General features: G+C 42.2%; 1 protein-coding gene across 1 annotated transcript in view; it reads right to left on the bottom strand.

Moving 5' to 3' along the window:
* cept1b (choline/ethanolamine phosphotransferase 1b) overlaps positions 1 to 16365 on the bottom strand; it is an 86056-nt gene extending 69691 nt beyond the window's left edge. Inside the window, exons 1-5 of the mRNA XM_034164667.1 lie at positions 16211 to 16365; positions 11807 to 12085; positions 11354 to 11528; positions 11089 to 11236; positions 10804 to 10945 (exon numbers count right to left, since the gene is read on the bottom strand). Coding sequence (XP_034020558.1) covers positions 10804 to 10945; positions 11089 to 11236; positions 11354 to 11528; positions 11807 to 11994 — 653 coding nt within the window. The 5' untranslated portion in view covers positions 11995 to 12085; positions 16211 to 16365. The remainder of the gene's footprint in view (positions 1 to 10803; positions 10946 to 11088; positions 11237 to 11353; positions 11529 to 11806; positions 12086 to 16210) is intronic.
* Positions 16366 to 21098: the final 4733 nt, after the last annotated feature.

Genomic DNA, 21098 nt, shown 5'->3' with positions numbered 1-21098 from the left:
AGCAGACAGGACTCAAAGGGGTGACCCTCTGCTTAGGCCATGCTACAGACATAAATTACAAAATTCACAAACTGAACATACAAGAAATGTTGTTGGTGCACAGCACAGTTTCTGGAGCAAATACCACACCCATGTCTGGATGGAGCTGCACCTCAAATAGAGAGAAAAGAAAGAAAGCAGAATGAAGCATCAGAAAGACAAGAAATACAGTATAATTTGTCAGCATTAAACAACAAGAAAAACAGAAGAAATACTAAGGTGATCGCCGGCCACTAGCCCTAAGCTTCACCAAAAGACCCAGAATTTAGGTAAAGTTGAGGCTGCGGCACACTCCGTTCACTAATAAAAAGAATTTAAAAGAGTAAAAAGCATAGAAACATACTATGCTAGTATGCTAGCCATACAAAAGGGGGGGGGGGGGGGGGGGGGGAAAGCAGCACGTCTTTAGTCTGGACTTGAAAGTCTCTACAGAATCTGACTGTTTTATTGATGCAGGGAGATCATTCCACAGAACAAGGGCACGATAAGAGAAAGCTCTGTAACCCACAGACTTCTTATTCACCCTAGGGACACAGAGTAGTCCTGCACCATGAGAACACAAAGCCTGGGTCGGTACGTAAGGTTTAATTAGGTCAGGTAGGTAGGGAGGTGTCAATTAATCAATTCAATCAATTTTATTTATATAGCGCCAAATCACAACAAACAGTTGCCCCAAGGCGGTTTATATTGTAAGGCAAGGCCATACAATAATTACGTCAGTAATAGTTATGTCAGTTCATGGACTGACATAATTATGTCAGTCCATGGACAATTTTATAGACTAGTAGCAGAACCTTAAAATCTGATCTCACTGGGACAGGAAGCCAGTGAAGAGACGCCAAAATGGGTGTAATGTGGTCGAACTTTCTGCTTCGTGTCAAAAGTCTGGCAGCAGCATTTTGAACCAGTTGGAGACCCCTAATGCTAGACTGCGGTAAACAAGAAAATAGAACATTGCAGTAGTCCAATCTAAAAGAGAAAAATGCATGAATCAGGGTCTCAGCATCAGCCACAGACAGGATGGGACGAATCTTCGCTATATTTCGCAGATGGAAGAAAGCAGTCCTTGTAATATCTCTAATGTGGAGGTCAAAGGACAATGTAGGATCAAAAATTACCCCAAGGTTCCTCACTTTGTCAGTGTGATGTATGACATGAGCCTAGGCTAAGCGTTAACTGGTCAAATTGATGCTGATGTCCCACTGGACCCAGAACCATCATTTCAGTCTTATCAGCGTTTAAAAGTAGGAAGTTCCTAGACATCCAGCTTCTCACTGCTGCAAGGCAATCTAAGGATTTAATGTGGATGAGATTACTAGCCGTTATCGCCACGTATAACTGAGTATCATCAGCATAGCAGTGAAAGGTAATCCCAAAGTGCCACAATATGTGCCCAAGGGGTGCTATGTAAAGGGAGAAAAGCAGGGGGCCTAAGACGGACTCCTGTGGAACCCCAAATTTCATGTCACTAAGGTTAGAGGTTGTGTTACTGTATAAAACAGTGAGAACGACTGGTCAAGTAATCCACAAGACTGTCTACTGATTGGGTATTTGCTAAATGTAAAGCTAAGACATCAGGCAGTCTAGCTTCAAGTTCAGTCGTAGTTGAGGAGTTGATGCATCACCGTAGTGATATATAAGGTTGTTGATCCACTAAACACGGCAGCGAAACTGTAAACTTAATGAGTGATCAGACACCACTGATGTAAGAGGCATCAATCAATCAATTTTTTTTATATAGCGCCAAATCACAAGAAACAGTTGCCCCAAGGCGCTTTATATTGTAAGGCAAGGCCATACAATAATTATGTAAAACCCCAACGGTCAAAACGACCCCCTGTGAGCAAGCACTTGGCTACAATGGGAAGGAAAAACTCCCTTTTAACAGGAAGAAACCTCCAGCAGAACCAGGCTCAGGGAGGGGCAGTCTTCTGCTGGGACTGGTTGGGGCTGAGGGAGAGAACCGGGAAAAAGACATGCTGTGGAGGGGAGCAGAGATCGATCACTAATGATTAAATGCAGAGTGGTGCATACAGAGCAAAAAGAGAAAGAAACAGTGCATCATGAGAACCCCGCAGCAGTCTACGTCTATAGCAGCATAACTAAGGGATGGTTCAGGGTCACCTGATCCAGCCCTAACTATAAGCTTTAGCAAAAAGGAAAGTTTTAAGCCTAATCTTAAAAGTAGAGAGGGTGTCTGTCTCCCTGATCTGAATTGGGAGCTGGTTCCACAGGAGAGGAGCCTGAAAGCTGAATGCTCTGCCTCCCATTCTACTCTTACAAACCCTAGGAACTACAAGTAAGCCTGCAGTCTGAGAGCGAAGCGCTCTATTGGGGTGATATGGTACTATGAGGTCCCTAAGATAAGATGGGACCTGATTATTCAAAACCTTATAAGTAAGAAGAAGAATTTTAAATTCTATTCTAGAATTAACAGGAAGCCAATGAAGAGAGGCCAATATGGCTGAGATATGCTCTCTCCTTCTAGTCCCCGTCAGTACTCTAGCTGCAGCATTTTGAATTAACTGAAGGCTTTTTAGGGAACTTTTAGGACAACCTGATAATAATGAATTACAATAGTCTAGCCTAGAGGAAATAAATGCATGAATTAGTTTTCAGCATCACTCTGAGACAAGACCTTTCTGAGACAAGACCCCATCCCCGTAGAGACGGTGCCTGCTCCCAGACCACCAATAACCAGCAAAAATCTATTTAAGCATAAAAATTCAAAAAGAAAAAATAATATAGCACCTTCAACTGCACCACAGACTAAAACAGTTAAATGTGGTCTATTAAACATTAGGTCTCTCTCTTCTAAGTCCCTGTTGGTAAATGATATAATAATTGATCAACATATTGATTATTCTGCCTAACAGAAACCTGGTTACAGCAGGATGAATATGTTAGTTTAAATGAGTCAACACCCCCGAGTCACACTAACTGTCAGAATGCTCGTAGCACGGGCCGGGGCGGAGGATTAGCAGCAATCTTCCATTCCAGCTTATTAATTAATCAAAAACCCAGACAGAGCTTTAATTCATTTGAAAGCTTGTCTCTTAGTCTTGTCCATCCAAATTGGAAGTCCCAAAAAACAGTTTTATTTGTTATTATCTATCGTCCACCTGGTCGTTACTGTGAGTTTCTCTGTGAATTTTCAGACCTTTTGTCTGACTTAGTGCTTAGCTCAGATAAGATAATTATAGTGGGCGATTTTAACATCCACACAGATGCTGAGAATGACAGCCTCAACACTGCATTTAATCTATTATTAGACTCTATTGGCTTTGCTCAAAAAGTAAATGAGTCCACCCACCACTTTAATCATATCTTAGATCTTGTTCTGACTTATGGTATGGAAATAGAAGACTTAACAGTATTCCCTGAAAACTCCCTTCTGTCTGATCACTTCTTAATAACATTTACATTTACTCTGATGGACTACCCAGCAGTGGGGAATAAGTTTCATTACACTAGAAGTCTTTCAGAAAGCGCAGTAACTAGGTTTAAGGATATGATTCCTTCTTTATGTTCTCTAATGCCATATACCAACACAGTGCAGAGTAGCTACCTAAACTCTGTAAGGGAGATAGAGTATCTTGTCAATAGTTTTACATCCTCATTGAAGACAACTCACAAACTCGTAGCTTAAAGCAGATAACCCGTAAGTTGGAGGGGAAATGGCGTCTCACTAATTTAGAAGATCTTCACTTAGCCTGGAAAAAGAGTCTGTTGCTCTATAAAAAAGCCCTCCGTAAAGCTAGGACATCTTTCTACTCATCACTAATTGAAGAAAATAAGAACAACCCCAGGTTTCTTTTCAGCACTGTAGCCAGGCTGACAAAGAGTCAGAGCTCTATTGAGCTGAGTATTCCATTAACTTAACTAGTAATGACTTCATGACTTTCTTTGCTAACAAAATTTTAACTATTAGAGAAAAAATTACTCATAACCATCCCAAAGACATATCGTTATCTTTGGCTGCTTTCAGTGATGCCGGTATTTGGTTAGACTCTTTCTCTCCGATTGTTCTGTCTGAGTTATTTTCATTAGTTACTTCATCCAAACCATCAACATGTTTATTAGACCCCATTCCTACCAGGCTGCTCAAGGAAGCCCTACCATTATTTAATGCTTCGATCTTAAATATGATCAATCTATCTTTATTAGTTGGCTATGTACCACAGGCTTTTAAGGTGGCAGTAATTAAACCATTACTTAAAAAGCCATCACTTGACCCAGCTATCTTAGCTAATTATAGGCCAATCTCCAACCTTCCTTTTCTCTCAAAAATTCTTGAAAGGGTAGTTGTAAAACAGCTAACTGATCATCTGCAGAGGAATGGTCTATTTGAAGAGTTTCAGTCAGGTTTTAGAATTCATCATAGTACAGAAACAGCATTAGTGAAGGTTACAAATGATCTTATGGCCTCGGACAGTGGACTCATCTCTGTGCTTGTTCTGTTAGACCTCAGTGCTGCTTTTGATACTGTTGACCATAAAATTTTATTACAGAGATTAGAGCATGCATAGGTATTAAACGCACTGCGCTGCGGTGGTTTGAATCATATTTGTCTAATAGATTACAATTTGTTCATGTAAATGGGGAATCTTCTTCACAGACTAAAGTTAATTATGGAGTTCCACAAGGTTCTGTGCTAGGACCAATTTTATTCACTTTATACATGCTTCCCTTAGGCAGTATTATTAGACGGTATTGCTTAAATTTTCATTGTTACGCAGATGATACCCAGCTTTATCTATCCATGAAGCCAGAGGACACACACCAATTAGCTAAACTGCAGGATTGTCTTACAGACATAAAGACATGGATGACCTCTAATTTCCTGCTTTTAAACTCAGATAAAACTGAAGTTATTGTACTTGGCCCCACAAATCTTAGAAACATGGTGTCTAACCAGATCCTTACTCTGGATGGCATTACCCTGACCTCTAGTAATACTGTGAGAAATCTTGGAGTCATTTTTGATCAGGATATGTCATTCAAAGTGCATATTAAACAAATATGTAGGACTGCTTTTTTGCATTTACGCAATATCTCTAAAATCAGAAAGGTCTTGTCTCAGAGTGATGCTGAAAAACTAATTCATGCATTTATTTCCTCTAGGCTGGACTATTGTAATTCATTATTATCAGGTTGTCCTAAAAGTTCCCTAAAAAGCCTTCAGTTAATTCAAAATGCTGCAGAGTACTGACAGGGACTAGAAGGAGAGAGCATATCTCACTCATATTGGCCTCTCTTCATTGGCTTCCTGTTAATTCTAGAATAGAATTTAAAATTCTTCTTCTTACTTATAAGGTTTTGAATAATCAGGTCCCATCTTATCTTAGGGACCTCGTAGTACCATATCACCCCAATAGAGCGCTTCGCTCTCAGACTGCAGGCTTACTTGTAGTTCCTAGGGTTTGTAAGAGTAGAATGGGAGGCAGAGCCTTCAGCTTTCAGGCTCCTCTCCTGTGGAACCAGCTCCCAATTCAGATCAGGGAGACAGACACCCTCTCTACTTTTAAGATTAGGCTTAAAACTTCCTTTTTGCTAAAGCTTATAGTTAGGGCTGGATCAGGTGACCCTGAATCATCCCTTAGTTATGCTGCTATAGACGTAGACTGCTGGGGGGTTCCCATGATGCACTGAGTGTTTCTTTCTCTTTTTGCTCTGTATGCACCACTCTGCATTTAATCATTAGTGATCGACCTCTGCTCCCCTCCACAGCATGTGTTTTTCCTGGTTCTCTCCCTCAGCCCCAACCAGTCCCAGCAGAAGACTGCCCCTCCCTGAGCCTGGTTCTGCTGGAGGTTTCTTCCTGTTAAAAGGGAGTTTTTCCTTCCCACTGTAGCCAAGTGCTTGCTCACAGGGGGTCGTTTTGACCGTTGGGGTTTTACATAATTATTGTATGGCCTTGCCTTACAATATAAAGCGCCTTGGGGCAACTGTTTGTTGTGATTTGGCGCTATATAAAAAAATTGATTGATTGATTGATTGATTGGTAAGGTTAGACCTTGCCTGGGTGATGCGCTTTGAGGCAACTCTGCTGTGATTTGGCGCTATATAAATGAAAACAAATTGAAAATTGCTACTAACCTATAAAATTATTCATGGACTCGCACCTCCCTTCCGAGCTGACCTAATTGAACCTTATGTACCGGCCTGTGCTTTACGTTCTCAGGATGCAGGACTACTTTGTGACCTTAGGGTGAATAAGAAGTCTGCGGGTCACAGAGCTTTCTCTTATCGTGCCCCTGTTCTGTAGAATGACCTCCCTGCATCAATAAAACAGTCAGATTCTGGAGATTTTCAAGTCCAGACTTAAGACGCACTTATTTTCCCTTTCATATGGCTAGCATACTGGTACAGTTTTGTTTTCCGCTTTTTACTCTTAATTCATTTATTAGTAATTAGAGCGGGCTGCAGCCTCAACTTTACCTAAATTCTGGGTCTTTTATTGAAGTTTAGGGCTAGTGGCCGGCGATCACCTTAGTATTTCTTCTGTTTTTCTTGATGTTTAATGCTGGCAAATTATACAGTATTTTTTTTTTTGTCTTTCTGATGCCTGATTTTGTTTTTTCTCTCTGTTTAAGGTGCAGCTCCATCCAGAGATGGGAGTTGTATTTGTGTTGGCGACCCTCCTGTCCTATAGCATTTCTTGTATATTCGTCTGTGAATTGTTCTGTCATTTATGTTTGTACCATGGCCCAAACAGAGGGTCACTCCTTTGAGTCTGCTTGAGGTTTCTTCCTCAGAGTGAGTTTTTCCCTTACCCCTGTTGCTCTGGAGGGTTGGTAAGGTTAGACCTTACCTGTGTGAAGCACTTTGAGACAACTCTGTTGTGATTTGGCGCTATATAAATGAAAATAAATTGAATTGGATCCATTTGATTTATAAACCAAAACCATAAGTCAAACTTGCTTTTCTTTTCAAGACAACTGCCTCATAGCTGGATCACTGCATGCTGTCAAGGTACTTGTTTATTTATTTGGATCCCCATTAGCTGCAGCAGAGCTGCATCTCCTCTTCCTGGGGTCCATCCAAATTTACAAACACACACACACACACACACAAAAAATAAAAGTACATTCAAAAATATATAAGAAAAATAATGACCCAGATTGCTCGTTATACCAACAGATGCAGTTTCAGAAGTTTTTTGAAAAGACTTTCATTAGAAGTGAGTTTAATGTAATCCGGTAATAAATACTATTCCTTCATACCCATGAATATGATAGGTAAATGACGCTTCCCTACAGCAGTGGCCAGGGCGCACGAAGACAGAAGCACTGACTCATTGGCTGTGTTTGGCTCTGTGATTACCTTTGATTCTATTAAAGCTTTGATGGTGTTTAAACTCAAAATCGGCTTGTTAGTCGCTGAGAGTGTACGGGAGACAAAAATGAAAGTTATCGGTTAGCTGTAGCTTCCTATAAATTTTTAGGCAGTTTACTGGTTTAGCATTATAAAGCATACATTTTCAGTTAGCTGATTAGTAGTCATCTAAGCTAACTTTTGGTTAGCTGTGCCCACCACTGTATACATATCAAGGCACTAACTGGAGATCAGTTTTGGAAACAAAGATGAACCTAGGGACCGGTGGGTCACCATATCGAGCAAGTAACATTGGTGTTTGAGTTTCAGGGATGAATGTGGTGAAAAACAAAAAGAAAAGGTATGTGTTACCCTAAACCCAAAAAATAAGTATTTGAACACCCTGCGATTTTGCAAGTTCTCCCATTTAGAAATCATGGAGGGGTCTGAAATTTTCATCTTAGGTGCATGTCCACTGTGAGAGACATAATCTTAAAAAACAAAAAAAAAAAAAAATCCGGAAATGACAATGTATGATTTTTTTTTAATAATTTATTTGTATGTTACTGCTGCAAATAAGTATTTGATTACCTACCAACCAGCAAGAATTCTGGCTCTCACAGACCTGTTAATTTTTCTTTAAGAAGCCCTCTTATTCTGCACTCTTTACCTGTATTAATTGCACCTGTTTGAACTTGTTACCTGTATAAATGACACCTGTTCACACACTCAATCAATCACACTCCAACCTGTCCACCATAGCCAAGACCAAAGAGCTGTGTAAGGACACCAGGACAAAACTGTAGACCTGCAAAAGGCTGGGATGGACGACGGGATAACAGGCAAGCAGCTTGGTAGAAGACAACAACTGTTATGATTATTTATTAGAAAGTGGGAGAAACACAAGATGACTGTCAATCTCCCTCGGTCTGGGATTCCATGCAAGATCTCACTTTGTGGGGTAAGGATGATTCTGAGAAAGCTCAGAACTACACAGGAGGACCTGGTCAATGACCTGAAGAGAGCTGGGACCACAGTCACAAAGATTACATTAGAAACACATGATGCTGTCATGGTTTAAAATCCTGCAGGGCAGCAAGGTCCCCCTGCTCAAGCCAGCACATGTCCAAGCCCATTTGAAGTTCACCAGTGACCATCTGGATGATCCAGAGGAGGCACGGGAGAAGGTCATGTGGTCAGATGAGACCAGAATAGAGCTTTTTGGAATCAACTCCACTTACCATGTTTAGAGGATGAGAACAACCCCAAGAAAACCATCCCAACCGTGAAGCATGGGGGTGGAAACATCATACTCTGGGGGTGATCTTCTGCGAAGGGGACAGGACGACTGCACCGTATTGAAGGGAGGATGGATGGGTCATGTATTGTGAGATTTTGGCAAACAACCTCCTTCCCTCAGTAAGAGCATTGAAGATGGATCATGGCTGGGTCTTCCAGTATGACAGTGACCCCAAACACAGTCAGGGCAACTAAGGAGGGGCTCCATAAGAAGCATTTCAAGTTCCTGGAGCGGCCTGGCCAGTCTCCAGACTGGAACTCAATAGAAAATCTTTGGAGGGAGCTGAAACTCCAAAACTGAAAGATCTAGAGAAGATCTGTATGGAGGAGTGGACCAAAATCCCTGCTGCACTGTGTGCAAACCTACAGGAAACGTTTGACCTCTGTAATTGCAAACAAAGGCTACTGTACCAAATACAACCCCTGGCAAAAATTATGGAATCACCGGCCTCGGAGGATGTTCATTCAGTTTAATTTTGTAGAAAAAAAAGCAGATCACAGACATGACACAAAACTAAAGTCATTTCAAATGGCAACTTTCTGGCTTTAAGAAACACTATAAGAAATCAAGAAAAAAAGATTGTGGCAGTCAGTAACGGTTACTTTTTTAGACCAAGCAGAGGAAAAAAATATGGAATCACTCAGTTCTGAGGAAAAAATTATGGAATCACCCTGTAAATTTTCATCCCCAAAACTAACACCTGCATCAAATCAGATCTGCTCGTTAGTCTGCATGTAAAAAGGAGTGAACACACCTTGGAGAGCTGTTGCACCAAGTGGACTGACATGAATCACGGCTCCAACACGAGAGATGTCAATTGAAACAAAGAAGAGGATTATCAAACTCTTAAAAGAGAGTAAATCATCACGCAATGTTGCAAAAGATGTTGGTTGTTCACAGTCAGCTGTGTCCAAACTCTGGACCAAATACAAACAACATGGGAAGGTTGTTAAAGGCAAACATACTGGTAGACCAAGGAAGACATTAAAGCGTCAAGACAGAAAACTTAAAGCAATATGTCTCAAAAATCGAAAAATGTACAACAACACAAATGAGGAACGAATGGGAGGAAACTGGAGTCAACATCTGTGACCGAACTGTAAGAAACTGCCTAAAGGAAATGGGATTTACATACAGAAAAGCTAAACAAAAGGCATCATTAACACCTAAACAGAAAAAAAACAAGGTTACAATGGGCTAAGGAAAAGCAATTGTGGACTGTGGATGACTGGATGAAAGTCATACTCAGTGATGAATCTCGAATCTGCATTGGGCAAGGTGATGATGCTGGAACTTTTGTTTGGTGCCTTTCCAATGAGATTTATAAAGATGACTGCCTGAAGAGAACATGTAAATTTCCACAGTCATTGATGATATGGGGCTGCATGTCAGGTAAAGGCACTGGGGAGATGGCTGTCATACATCATCAATAAATGCACAAGTTTATGTTGATATTTTGGACAATTGAAAGGATGTTTGGGGATGATGAAATCATTTTTCAAGAAGATAATGCATCTTGCCATAGAGCAAAAACTGCAAAAACATTCCTTGCAAAAAGACACATAGGGTCAATGTCAATGAGCAGATCTGATTTGATGCAGGTGTTAATTTGGGGGATGAAAATTTACAGGGTGATTCCATACTTTTTTCCTCAGAATTGAGTGATTCCATATTTTCTCCCTCTGCTTGGTCTAAAAAAGTAACCGTTACTGACTGCCACAATCTTTTTTTCTTGATTTCTTATAGTGTTTCTTAAAGCCAGAAAGTTGCCATTTGAAATGACTTTAGTTTTGTGTCATGTCTGTGATCTGCTTTTTTTCTACAAAATTAAACAACTGAATGAACATCCTCTGAGGCCGGTGATTCCATAATTTTTGCCAGGGGTTGTATTAACATTGATTTTCACAGGTGTTCAAATACTTATTTGCAGCAGTAACATACAAATAAATTATTAAAAAAAAAAAAAAAAAAAATTATATTGTGATTTACAGATTTTTATTTTTTTTTTAGATTATGTCTCTCACAGTGGACATACACCTAAGATGAAAATTTCTGACCCCTCCATGATTTCTAAGTGGGAGAACTTGCAAAATCACAGGGTGTTCAAATACATTTTCTAACAAAGGAGAGGCAATCATGTGACTTACATGCCGAACCGCAGAGTTCCCGACACATAAGTCTGCCAGTGGGCGCAGTAAAACATGAACATCCCAGCAAAGCAGCAGAAGAACATCCAGTCCGGATTGGTTCCCAGCTGCACTGCGATACTGGTGCCCAGCACCACAAAGACTGCGCACACGCACACAAAGACAGACACACACATGCATCAGGAAAGCTTTTTTCCTTGCAAACTCCACAAAATATTTATGTCTACATTTCAGATATTCTTACTGTCCTCCAACACCATCGTAACAGGGCAAACAGGAACTAACCGGTTGAGAGAGAATCACAGCCGTGGTCAAAGAGTTCCCCCAGCGGAGAGCTACTATTGGTGCGTCGAGCTTGCTTCCCGTCAATGGCGTCCAATGACTGGTAAACAAAGAGACCCACTGCACACAGGAGGTAAGCCCAGAGAGGAGCCTGAAAGTTAGCATAAACCATCAGGGACCACGGTTCAACCTCCCAAGGATCACCAGCATCTTTGGGACCGGGTAACAATAGGATCCATTCATTTCTGGTTTTTCAGTGAGGACTCACTTGTTCGGTGGCAGTTGGACAGTAGTACACCAGCACCAGCGTGGTGAAGACGTTGGTTACCAGACCGATGATGGTGATGAGATTTGGGGCGATCCAGGATGGGACTCGCGCCACCAACCATTCCCAGTAGAGTTGCATCAGAGGTTCCAGCAGTGAACGACCAGCGGAGCTGTACCTGTCATGGAGGAGAACAAGCAGGTCAGACCTTATAACCTTTAGCCTCAGCACTACCTGAACCATATCAATTATAAATGTTTTTAATCGCAATGTTAGCTTTATTGTCCTACATTTATGTCATTCTTAACTCACAACACTGAGAATATCTTAAGGAGGAAAAAAGAAAGAATTATGACTACAGTGTCCATTTATATGTCTTCATGGACTGACCAGACAATCCAGTGGGACACTCCAAGATCTTCATGTTGGACTGAGCGCAGGATCATGCTAGTTTACCTGTGTTCCTCCAGCCTCTTGAGCTGGTGTCGGGACAGGGGAGGTGACGGCAGCTCAATCAGCCTGCGCAGCACTCCGGGGGCCAGACAGCACTCTGCATCCATACTGACACTGGATCCAGTACTTTTGTCCCTGCCCAGGACTCGCCGAGAACGTAGCCCACCCTGCTGCTGGCCCGTGGTGCTCATGGAGCTCTGCTGGCTGCTGTCGTTGCCCCAAGGCCCTGGCTCTGTGCTGGATACAGCATCCACACTGCAGCAGGACAGGGCTGGGGAACACCTGTAAAAAGGAGCAAGTTTACTATTGATACAGTCTAAAGTACAATCAGGAAGTGTTGGTTGTTGCACTGGTGTTTAAATTCATGACTCTTCCAATAATACTTCATTGTCCAAACTTGTAAATGGGAAATTCTATGGTAATGGAATTACAATGACAGCAAAATTTTACAAGGAGGTGATGGTCTAGTTGGTTAATCGTTGGGCTTGAGACCAGGGGATCCTTGATTCAAATCCTAGCTTAACCGGAAAATCACTAAGGGCCCTTGGGCAATGTCCTTAATCCCCTAGTTGCTCCCGGTGTGTAGTGAGTACCATGTATGACAGCACCCTGACATCGGGGTGAATGTGAGGCATTAGTGTGTAAAGCACTTTGAGCTGATGCAGATGGAAAAGCGCTATATAAATGCAGTCCATTTACCATTTATTTACCATAGTTTATCTCACATTAAAGATTTCAGAGTGGTTAAATGTACGCAACCTTACTAATAATACAAAATCATGATTTTATGTAGCACAGCCATGTTAGGGAGTAATGTTAAGGTCAGGAGTTAGGTTCGAGGTTAAAGCCGGGCTTTATACATTCCTCTCTGGTAGGTATGATGACGACGACTTCATGCTGTGACCCAATGAAGTATCAAACACTGCAGCCTAAGTGGAAGGATGTTCAATTTCTGATGATAAACACCCCCCCTTCCTTTTTCCTACTTGAAGTATTATGTAACTGCAGTACAGTTAGAAGGATAAACAATTACTAAAATTTTGAAACCAGAAAGTGTTTAACAGCATCACTTTCAGCCCAATACACAGATAGAAAGCCACCACAGGCCATCGTAATCACATGACCTAGACCGAGCAATTAGAAGGCCTACGTACCCAGGGTTGGCAGTTATAGGCGCTATATGATTTAAACCCAGTAAAAATGTCTAAAACTGGCCAAAACAGGTTTTTGCCACCTTAAAATTCCAAAGAAGATAATCAAACCTTGCATCAGTGAAAAGCTGTCCAGCAATTTCTTACTTTTAAACTCAGACAACCTGGAATGATGGTTCTTGGTCCAGCGAGACACCCCATCAATTTGACCAGCTAACGCTTAGCCTAGGCTTGTGTGTCATACATCACACTGACAGTGATGAACCTTGGGGTAATTTTTGATCCTATGTTGTCCTTTGACCTCCCAGGGTTGTGAAATGAAAAATGTAAAATCCGAGGAAAATTCTCAGGGGGTTTGGGGGGCACAGCTCCCCAGGAGCCGGGGTCTAGGGCCTTGTGGGGCCCCAGAAACAAAAATAAATTTTCATCTACTGATACATTTTCAACATCTCCTGGAAGAACAAATCTCAAAATTAGTGCATATTTAAATGATCCTAGATTCAACCTTTCATTTGACCTGTCAATGATCACGTTGAAATAACAGAATATGACGTGGAAGTAGGACCTGGAATGATTTTCCTTTTAAATGTAAACCAAATGATGCATTAACTCAGAACAATTAAACTACATGAAATTCATGAAGACTGAAAAGACTGTTAAACCATGTCAAAAACCACAGCTAAAGATTGTAGAATATTTTAAAAATTATGGTAAAATATCATTAACATACCTTATAGTAAAAAAGCCACACATGCTTGTGTAAATTCCTGTAAATCCACTCAAAGCCACAATGTGTCTTTTCCCATAAAAAAGTCTACATTAATAAAAACTAATTTACATTGTTGTGTAAATTCATGTAGCCTAAATTCATTCAAAGCCACAATATATTTTTTTCAAGGAAAGAAAGTCTAGATTAATGAACAAAAAAAGGCACATAATCTTTTCTGAAATCCTGTCTGAACAGCACAATGTTTATTTTCCAGAGAGAGAGAGAGAGAGAGTTCACTTTTCCCATTTGTTGGAAACCATTCGGAAGATTCAGACGGCTTTCGGTGGCTTTTCAGTCGAGTGAGTATCCGAGAGATTGTGTAACAGCTGGGCATGACACAACTTGTCCTGTGAGACTTCCAACATGGACGTGCTTTTTGTTGTGCGCCATTGCGGCTCCGTCCCGACGTGCCAATTCCTCCGCACGTCTTTCATTACAAAATCTCCTGTAACAGTGGAATGTGCCGCAAAAGTGCTGATGTCCACCTCTTCTGCAATTTCTCTGGTAGTCAGACGATGTCCCAGATCAACACACCGTTCACTTTGGAAATGATCTGGTCGTTTCAGCCTGTCGATGGCCACTCGGAGCACGGCGCGCCCTCCGACGCTGTGGGCCGTCTTTAATCTGGTTGTAATGCTCCTTAATCTGTGTGACGCCCAGAGTATCCTCACCGAAAGCCGTCTGAATCTTCCAAATGGTTTCCACCTGGCTGTCTCTCAGTTTCTGGAAAAATTTGATTCAGCACTGCTCCAATCGCTCAGACATTTCCCTGACAATGAAAATCCGACGAGGGGGTGGACCAGTGCTCACTCAAAGCCTGCCCACAGGGGAATGACGCAACCAACAGGCGTGAAAAAACTCACGCATGCGCACGAAGGTTCAAGCTTGGCTGATGCAAGCGCACATGATTCAAATCCATATAGTTTTTGTAAAAAATAAAAAGGTCGGATACTTTTCTAAGACCTCGTACGGTTACATACAGGGAAAAAAAAAAAAAATATATATATATATATATATATCTGATGGCTGATCATCTGTCAGCTTTACAGTCAAAGTGAGGAGCACTTTTTGAAGTTTTATGGGTTGTCGTGGAGCTATGTCACTCCCAGTGAAGTGGCCATTCCGACGGCGATGAATTCGTACCTCCGCAACTGGCCGCACGATGAAAACAAGCTTGAGCTGCACTGATTGCCTATTGAAATCAGATGGTTTTGTCTCTAACTTGCTTCTTACAGCCAGCTAACAGCTCTCACTGCCTGGAACAATGAGATTTATACACCAAGCTGACCTGAAATGAACCATTGTGTATTAAATTGACTTTACTCACAAGTATGTCCCCTTTGAAAAGTGACCAAATTACATGTATTTGTATTGAGGTCGGCAATGTTTTCATGGGCCAAAAACAGCCACCAGAGGGCGCTCTGTGCAAGGTCCACGGCAACCCATTGTGATTAATATTTTGTTGATAAAGTGGGGAGTGACTATTCACCCGATGGCCAGGCACCCACAGTCGAAGTTTGCTATTCGTCCGGCTGCTGTCTCTTTCTGGCCAGTGTGAGGGGTTCAGCACGCCTCACAGTCAGTCAATTTGATATATAGTACTGTAAGGATGTCGTTTTCGCATAACTGACAACTTGTAGCATTTGCTGATATTGAAAGTCATCCTCCATGTGTGAGACCAGTTCAAGAGAGGGCAAATCAGTGTGAAACCTATGAGTATCAACTGGTAATCTGATAGGCCGATACAGGACACAGTCATCAGCAAAAAGCCAAATGGAAGATGTTACACCCTCTCCTATATCATTGATGTACAGTAGGAATAGGAGAGAGCTCAAGACTGTACCTTGAGGCACCCCCAGAGGTAACATTGGGATCGGAAGAGCGCTCGCCTCCAACAACAGCAGCCTGTGTACGGTCTGTAAGCCAGCTTGAGATCCAGATATTGGAAAACCTTCTTAAAGATGGCAACAACGTTCGCTCGCCTCCAGTTAGATGGTATATCTCTTGTCTTCCAAGACTGTGGAAGATCACTTGGAGTCTCTTCGGCCCTCCGCGTTGGCTCGCAGGCTAAACGAAACAGTGACCAGTTTAAACCCCGCTGTTACTCATCCTGACGTCCAGCAAAACGTTTTATTTCGGTGAGGTTTGTGAGCAGGCTCAGAGTTTCCCGCTTCAGCGTCCTGATTGTCATCGCAACCAAACGTAAATAATCGCCGGTAACCAGTTGATCCGGAACACCGGCGGAGTTTTGGATGCTAGCGCTGCTAGTGGCGTTAGCCCAGCCAACCGCCTGTCGTAAAGTCTTACCTAGCTGCATATAAAGTCACGAAAATCACGCCGGTGGACTTAATCAGCGTCTCCTTCAACACAAGCCTCTGCGGCGACACGTTAATGACCCACACGTTAAAACCCGGTGACCGGACCTGAGCCGGGGCTAGCCGCAGCAGCTAATTTACAGGCAGCGAACACGAATGTCAAAACACTGACCTGAAGAAGAACTCGTCCGAGTGTCGGCGGAGGCGAAAACAAAGACACTTTTATCCGCGACGAAACAGAAAATGTCTCTGGATGAAAGATAACACCGAAGACTCATCAGACCGGATGCGACCCCGGAGCCCGAGACAGCGCACTGCTAATCTCGTTAACATCACGTAGATCTCGCGAGATTTACCATCAGCTGTTTCGTCTGCATATATACCTCTTAGCTCATAACCAATAACAGGAAATTTGAGGAAGTTTTGTTTTTATTTAGTACAAGTACAAGAGTGTACACTTTATAATTGTTCATATTTTAATCTCAAATAAACTAACTGAACTGAAGAAAGAGTGAAAATCATTGAATATTTCATTACTAACTATTCTATCAATATTTAGTTCAGTGGTGTACCTTCCCTCTAACAGGTAACGGTTCAATTAGAATAATTCACACGTTTTTCATCAAAAAAAAAAACATGTTCAAACTTTAATGTTTCACCACTTTATTACTTTTGAAAGATCAACATATAAAACACAATAGTTTTACATAACATTGAAACTTTGTTTTACATACATGCACAGTTTGTGAACCAGAAATGAACAAAATCGCAATACAACAAACAAGCAATAGCAATATGAATGTTTGTGTGTGTGTACATCTACACAGCACATGAGTGACGTCATCACACTGTGCAAAATGTGCAAATGAATTTTGCACAGGTCAAATCAAAAATCAAATCAATTTTATTTATATAGCGCCAAATCACAACAACAGTTGCCCCAAGGTGCTTTATATTGTAAGGCAAAAGCCATACAATAATCACAGAAAAACCCCAACAGTCAAAACGACCCCCTATGAGCAAGCACTTGGCGACAGTGGGAAGGAAAAACTCCCTTTTAACAGGAAGAAACCTCCAGCAGAACCAGGCTCAGGGAGGGGCAGTCTTCTGCTGGGACTGGTTGGGGCTGAGGGGAGAGAACCAGGAAAAAGACATGCTGTGGAAGAGAGCAGAGAGAGAGAAGAGAGGTCATGTTGTCTTAACGTGGTCAGACGGTCTGCAGACCTGCACCTCTTCCTTTTTCCCTCAGCAGCAACCTAGAAACAAGTGGACCATGATGACTTTACTATGGTGTCTTTTTGCTGATACCAAGACACACACACAACACACTCTCATACACACACTTACTTACCTCACCCATTGGTGTAGTACTTGGTGTTGTCCTCTCCTGAATCTCCCTCACCGTGGCTGCAGCGGCTGGATGTGCGGTGTATGTTGGGGAAAATAACCTTTTTCAAAACACAGAAAATCTCAGGTTCCCACTGTGAATCCAAGGGCAGTGGAAGATAAAATACACAGACAACAATAATTTGAATTTAAGGTAAACCTACCAGGTTTATTAAAACAGCAGAGCAGATCTATCATCAAAAATCACTCATCTTTGCGCAAAAATGGGTATACACATCTTTAATAACGCCACAAAACCTAAACCCTGTCAGGAACTGTGATGACATGGCACGGCAGGCAGGTGGACACAAACGCAGACTCATGGCTCAGAGGTGGGATTTAGGAAAGGGTTTAATCAAAAACAGGCTGAGGTCGACACACTGCGTTACAAGCAGGCAGGCGGCAGTACAGACGGTTGTGAGGCGGCGGCGTGGTCAGTAAGGAGCAGAGCTCAAGCACAGGCAACCAGGCGTATAGGAGGAGGCAAAAACAGAGTCAAAAACAAGCAGGATTCAGGCACAGAGAAGCAGGTTAACTGGCTCAGACAAAAGGCAAGGTCAAGACAGGCGAGGGTCATACACGGCAAGGAAACAGACTATGGCAGAAAAACACAAGACGCTTGGAACGAGACGATACGCACAATGAACTAGCAGAAAACTGTGGAAAACAAGGGGTTTAAAAGCAGAGGTTAATCAGGACGTGATAAGATGCAGGTGCAGAGAAGAAGGCGTGGCTGGACAAGACGAGTGAAGTGACAGGTGGGCGTGTCAGACAAAAGCAGCAAAAAGAGGAATGTGACAGAACAAATGTTAAACAATTAGGAAATAATGATACCTAGAATCCAAATGTGGTAAACAGAATAAACAAATGAAAAAGCAGAAATAGAACAGAAAATTAAAGGCTGGATCTAAACAAGAGGAGAACTCAACATGTGGCCGGAGTGTACAGAAAACCGAGGGATTAATGTGTTCAAAACAGAGTGACTGAATAACCAGAAAATAAAGGATGAAGAGTAAACTCGAACAGAACGCAATAAGTGGCAGAGAGAATAATACCCCACCTCTTGTCAAAAGTTTGATGGATGACATCACAGCTAATCAGAATCGACTACGTCACTAAGCCCCGCTCCTAAGCCCTCCCCTAAGCCCGCCCCCATGGCGTGTAACAGCCAATCAGAATTGACTATGTCACTAAGTCCCACCCCTAACCCCTCCCTAATCCCGGCCCATGACGTCACAGCCAATCAGTGTGAGCCCGCCTCCTCTCTTAAATAACACGCTGATTCATCTCCGGGTGAAAATTACAAATGCTGACGGGAGTAATCTGGCTGCTGACGCCAGCGTGGGGCTAATAAATTACCCCCTGAACACTATTTTTTCACAGGTCGATGTCACTCTGGGTGACAGGTTAATTTTGCAGTCCAGCGCCACACATCCTTACAGGGCTATGATTGAAACATTACTGAACGTCTCAGCTGAATCACTCAAATCTCAGTTCACAGCAGGCTGAATCAGCGTGTTATTTAAATCCAGGTATCTTTCTCCGTCTCCGGGGATAAAAAATTCGATCAGCCCGGTGTCAGTCAGTGCCGATATCGGAGTTATTTCCACATATTGACTGTCCTCTATGAAGAGTTGTGTCGCTGGGACGGTAAACAGGTCTAGTTCGCTCATGGCGCACTCGGGTGAATTATATCATTAACAGGCTCATCCTTAAGAAAAAAATATCACGAGACGGTCTTCTCTTCTTGGCGTTCCGGTGGACTGTCTCACGTTTCTGCGAGACTCTTTGTTTTTTACCCCTGCCTATGTGTTTCCCGGTAGGGCGTTTCCTGGGGTGTCGCAAGAGTACCATGATCCCAGATCCTTCCTGCATGCCAGCTTCCTGAGGACGGGACACCCTTTCAACCACACGGCTCACCACATCGGACGTGATATTTTTGGCAGTGTTTTTCAGGTGAGGTTTCGTAAGCGCGTATCCTTGTTTAAATAAAGGCATGACGAACTTGAATAATTTTGAAAATATGTTACCCAAACCTTTCCTGTACATAATGGGGGCGCCGGAAAAACCGTGACCGACCTGATTTTCATAATAAGGAACAAATCTATAAATATCAGGTTGTATTATTTTTGTTTTTAACCTGTCAGTTTAAAGTGTAACGTGACAATCACTTTCCCGTATGCGAATTTAATGGGAAATATGTCTTCAATATGTCTTTTGGAAACTGGAATATAATAAGCAGGGTTGAATCTTTGCGTGATAATTTCTCCAAACTTGCCTTGGATCTCGAAATAGTGGAGCAGAGGAGCAAAACTGTCACCCACTGTCTGAGCCTGAACAACGTCTGTGTAACAGAAAAAATGATATAACCCGCCTTTTATATCAGGGAAACGCGGGGAGGTCACGACCCCAGGCCCCACATCTCAACCACTTATCAGGCTGTAACCCCAGCATGTATGCCGTTGGGGTTTCAAAATGTACGTGGCAGGTACCGTCTCCTTCCCACACAAAATTTTTTTGAATATCGTCATGCCATCATGTAAGGGATCAAGTATGTGAATGACAAAAAAACAGGCAATCCTAGTTTATATATATCATTTTATTACAAACACACGCAACTTAAAAAACAGAGAAATTATTGTTTTACACATTTTTTATCATTCATTTAAAAAAAAAAACAGAAAAAGAAGTTATTGTTTAATCATCTGCAGGGTTCGGTGTAAAACATCCCCGCCATTATTCAGACAAATCGCTGTATTAAGTTTCTGTAGGACGGTCAGGACTTAAGATCTTTCCAGGAGTTGTTGTCTGACACTGTGACAAAGGACGTCCACGATAAATGCGTACAGTGTAAAGAGGTGGTAGGGATTAAATCAAGGAAAATTATCAGTAACCATAACGGAAATCCTGCGTAAGACAATGTAGGCAGAGTTATCCGCTATTTGCAAAACGGTTCTTAGCACGTTTTCCTCTCAAAACTCTGGAGTGGCCTGATTTTTAACAGAGTCCAGCAGCCTTTCCAATACAGAAGACATTGTTCAGCCTGCGTGTGACAGCCTGATTTAAAAGATACGACAGTTCACGAATGACATAACGATCCCTTACACCTCGAGACAGATTAATCAGATAATTTCTCATGATAAATTGAACGCTGACACAGATATATACGAGGTCTCTTAGATAATAAACCGACCCTTTTATTTTTTTTTTTAACTATATGGATTTGAATGACATGCGATTACACCAATCATGCTTGAACCCTCGTGCGCATGCGTGAGTTTTTTCACGCGTGTCGGTGACGTCATTTCCCTGTGGGCAGGCCTTGAGTGAGATGTGGTCCCGCCCTCTCGGCTGAATTCCTTTGTTTCACACGCTGCTCGAGACGGCGCGCGTTGCTTTATCAAAAATGTTTCTGGACCTGTGAGGAATATCCGAGTGGACACTATTCGAGAAATTAAGCTGGTTTTCTGTGAAAAGTTTAACGGCTGATGAGAGATTATGGGGTGTTTCTGTCGGTGTAAGGACTTCCCACGGAGCGGGACGTCCTGCAGCGCTTCCAGGCGCTGTCGTCGGCCTGTTTCGAGCTGAAAACATCCTAATTTAAGGCTTAATTCACCCAGGACATCGTGAGAGAACAGAGAAGATTCAGAAGAGGCCGGCATGAGGAATTTATG

Source organism: Thalassophryne amazonica, chromosome 3, assembly GCF_902500255.1.
Source record: "Thalassophryne amazonica chromosome 3, fThaAma1.1, whole genome shotgun sequence".
Taxonomy (NCBI): domain Eukaryota; kingdom Metazoa; phylum Chordata; class Actinopteri; order Batrachoidiformes; family Batrachoididae; genus Thalassophryne; species Thalassophryne amazonica.
This window is presented reverse-complemented; position numbering and strand designations above follow the sequence as displayed.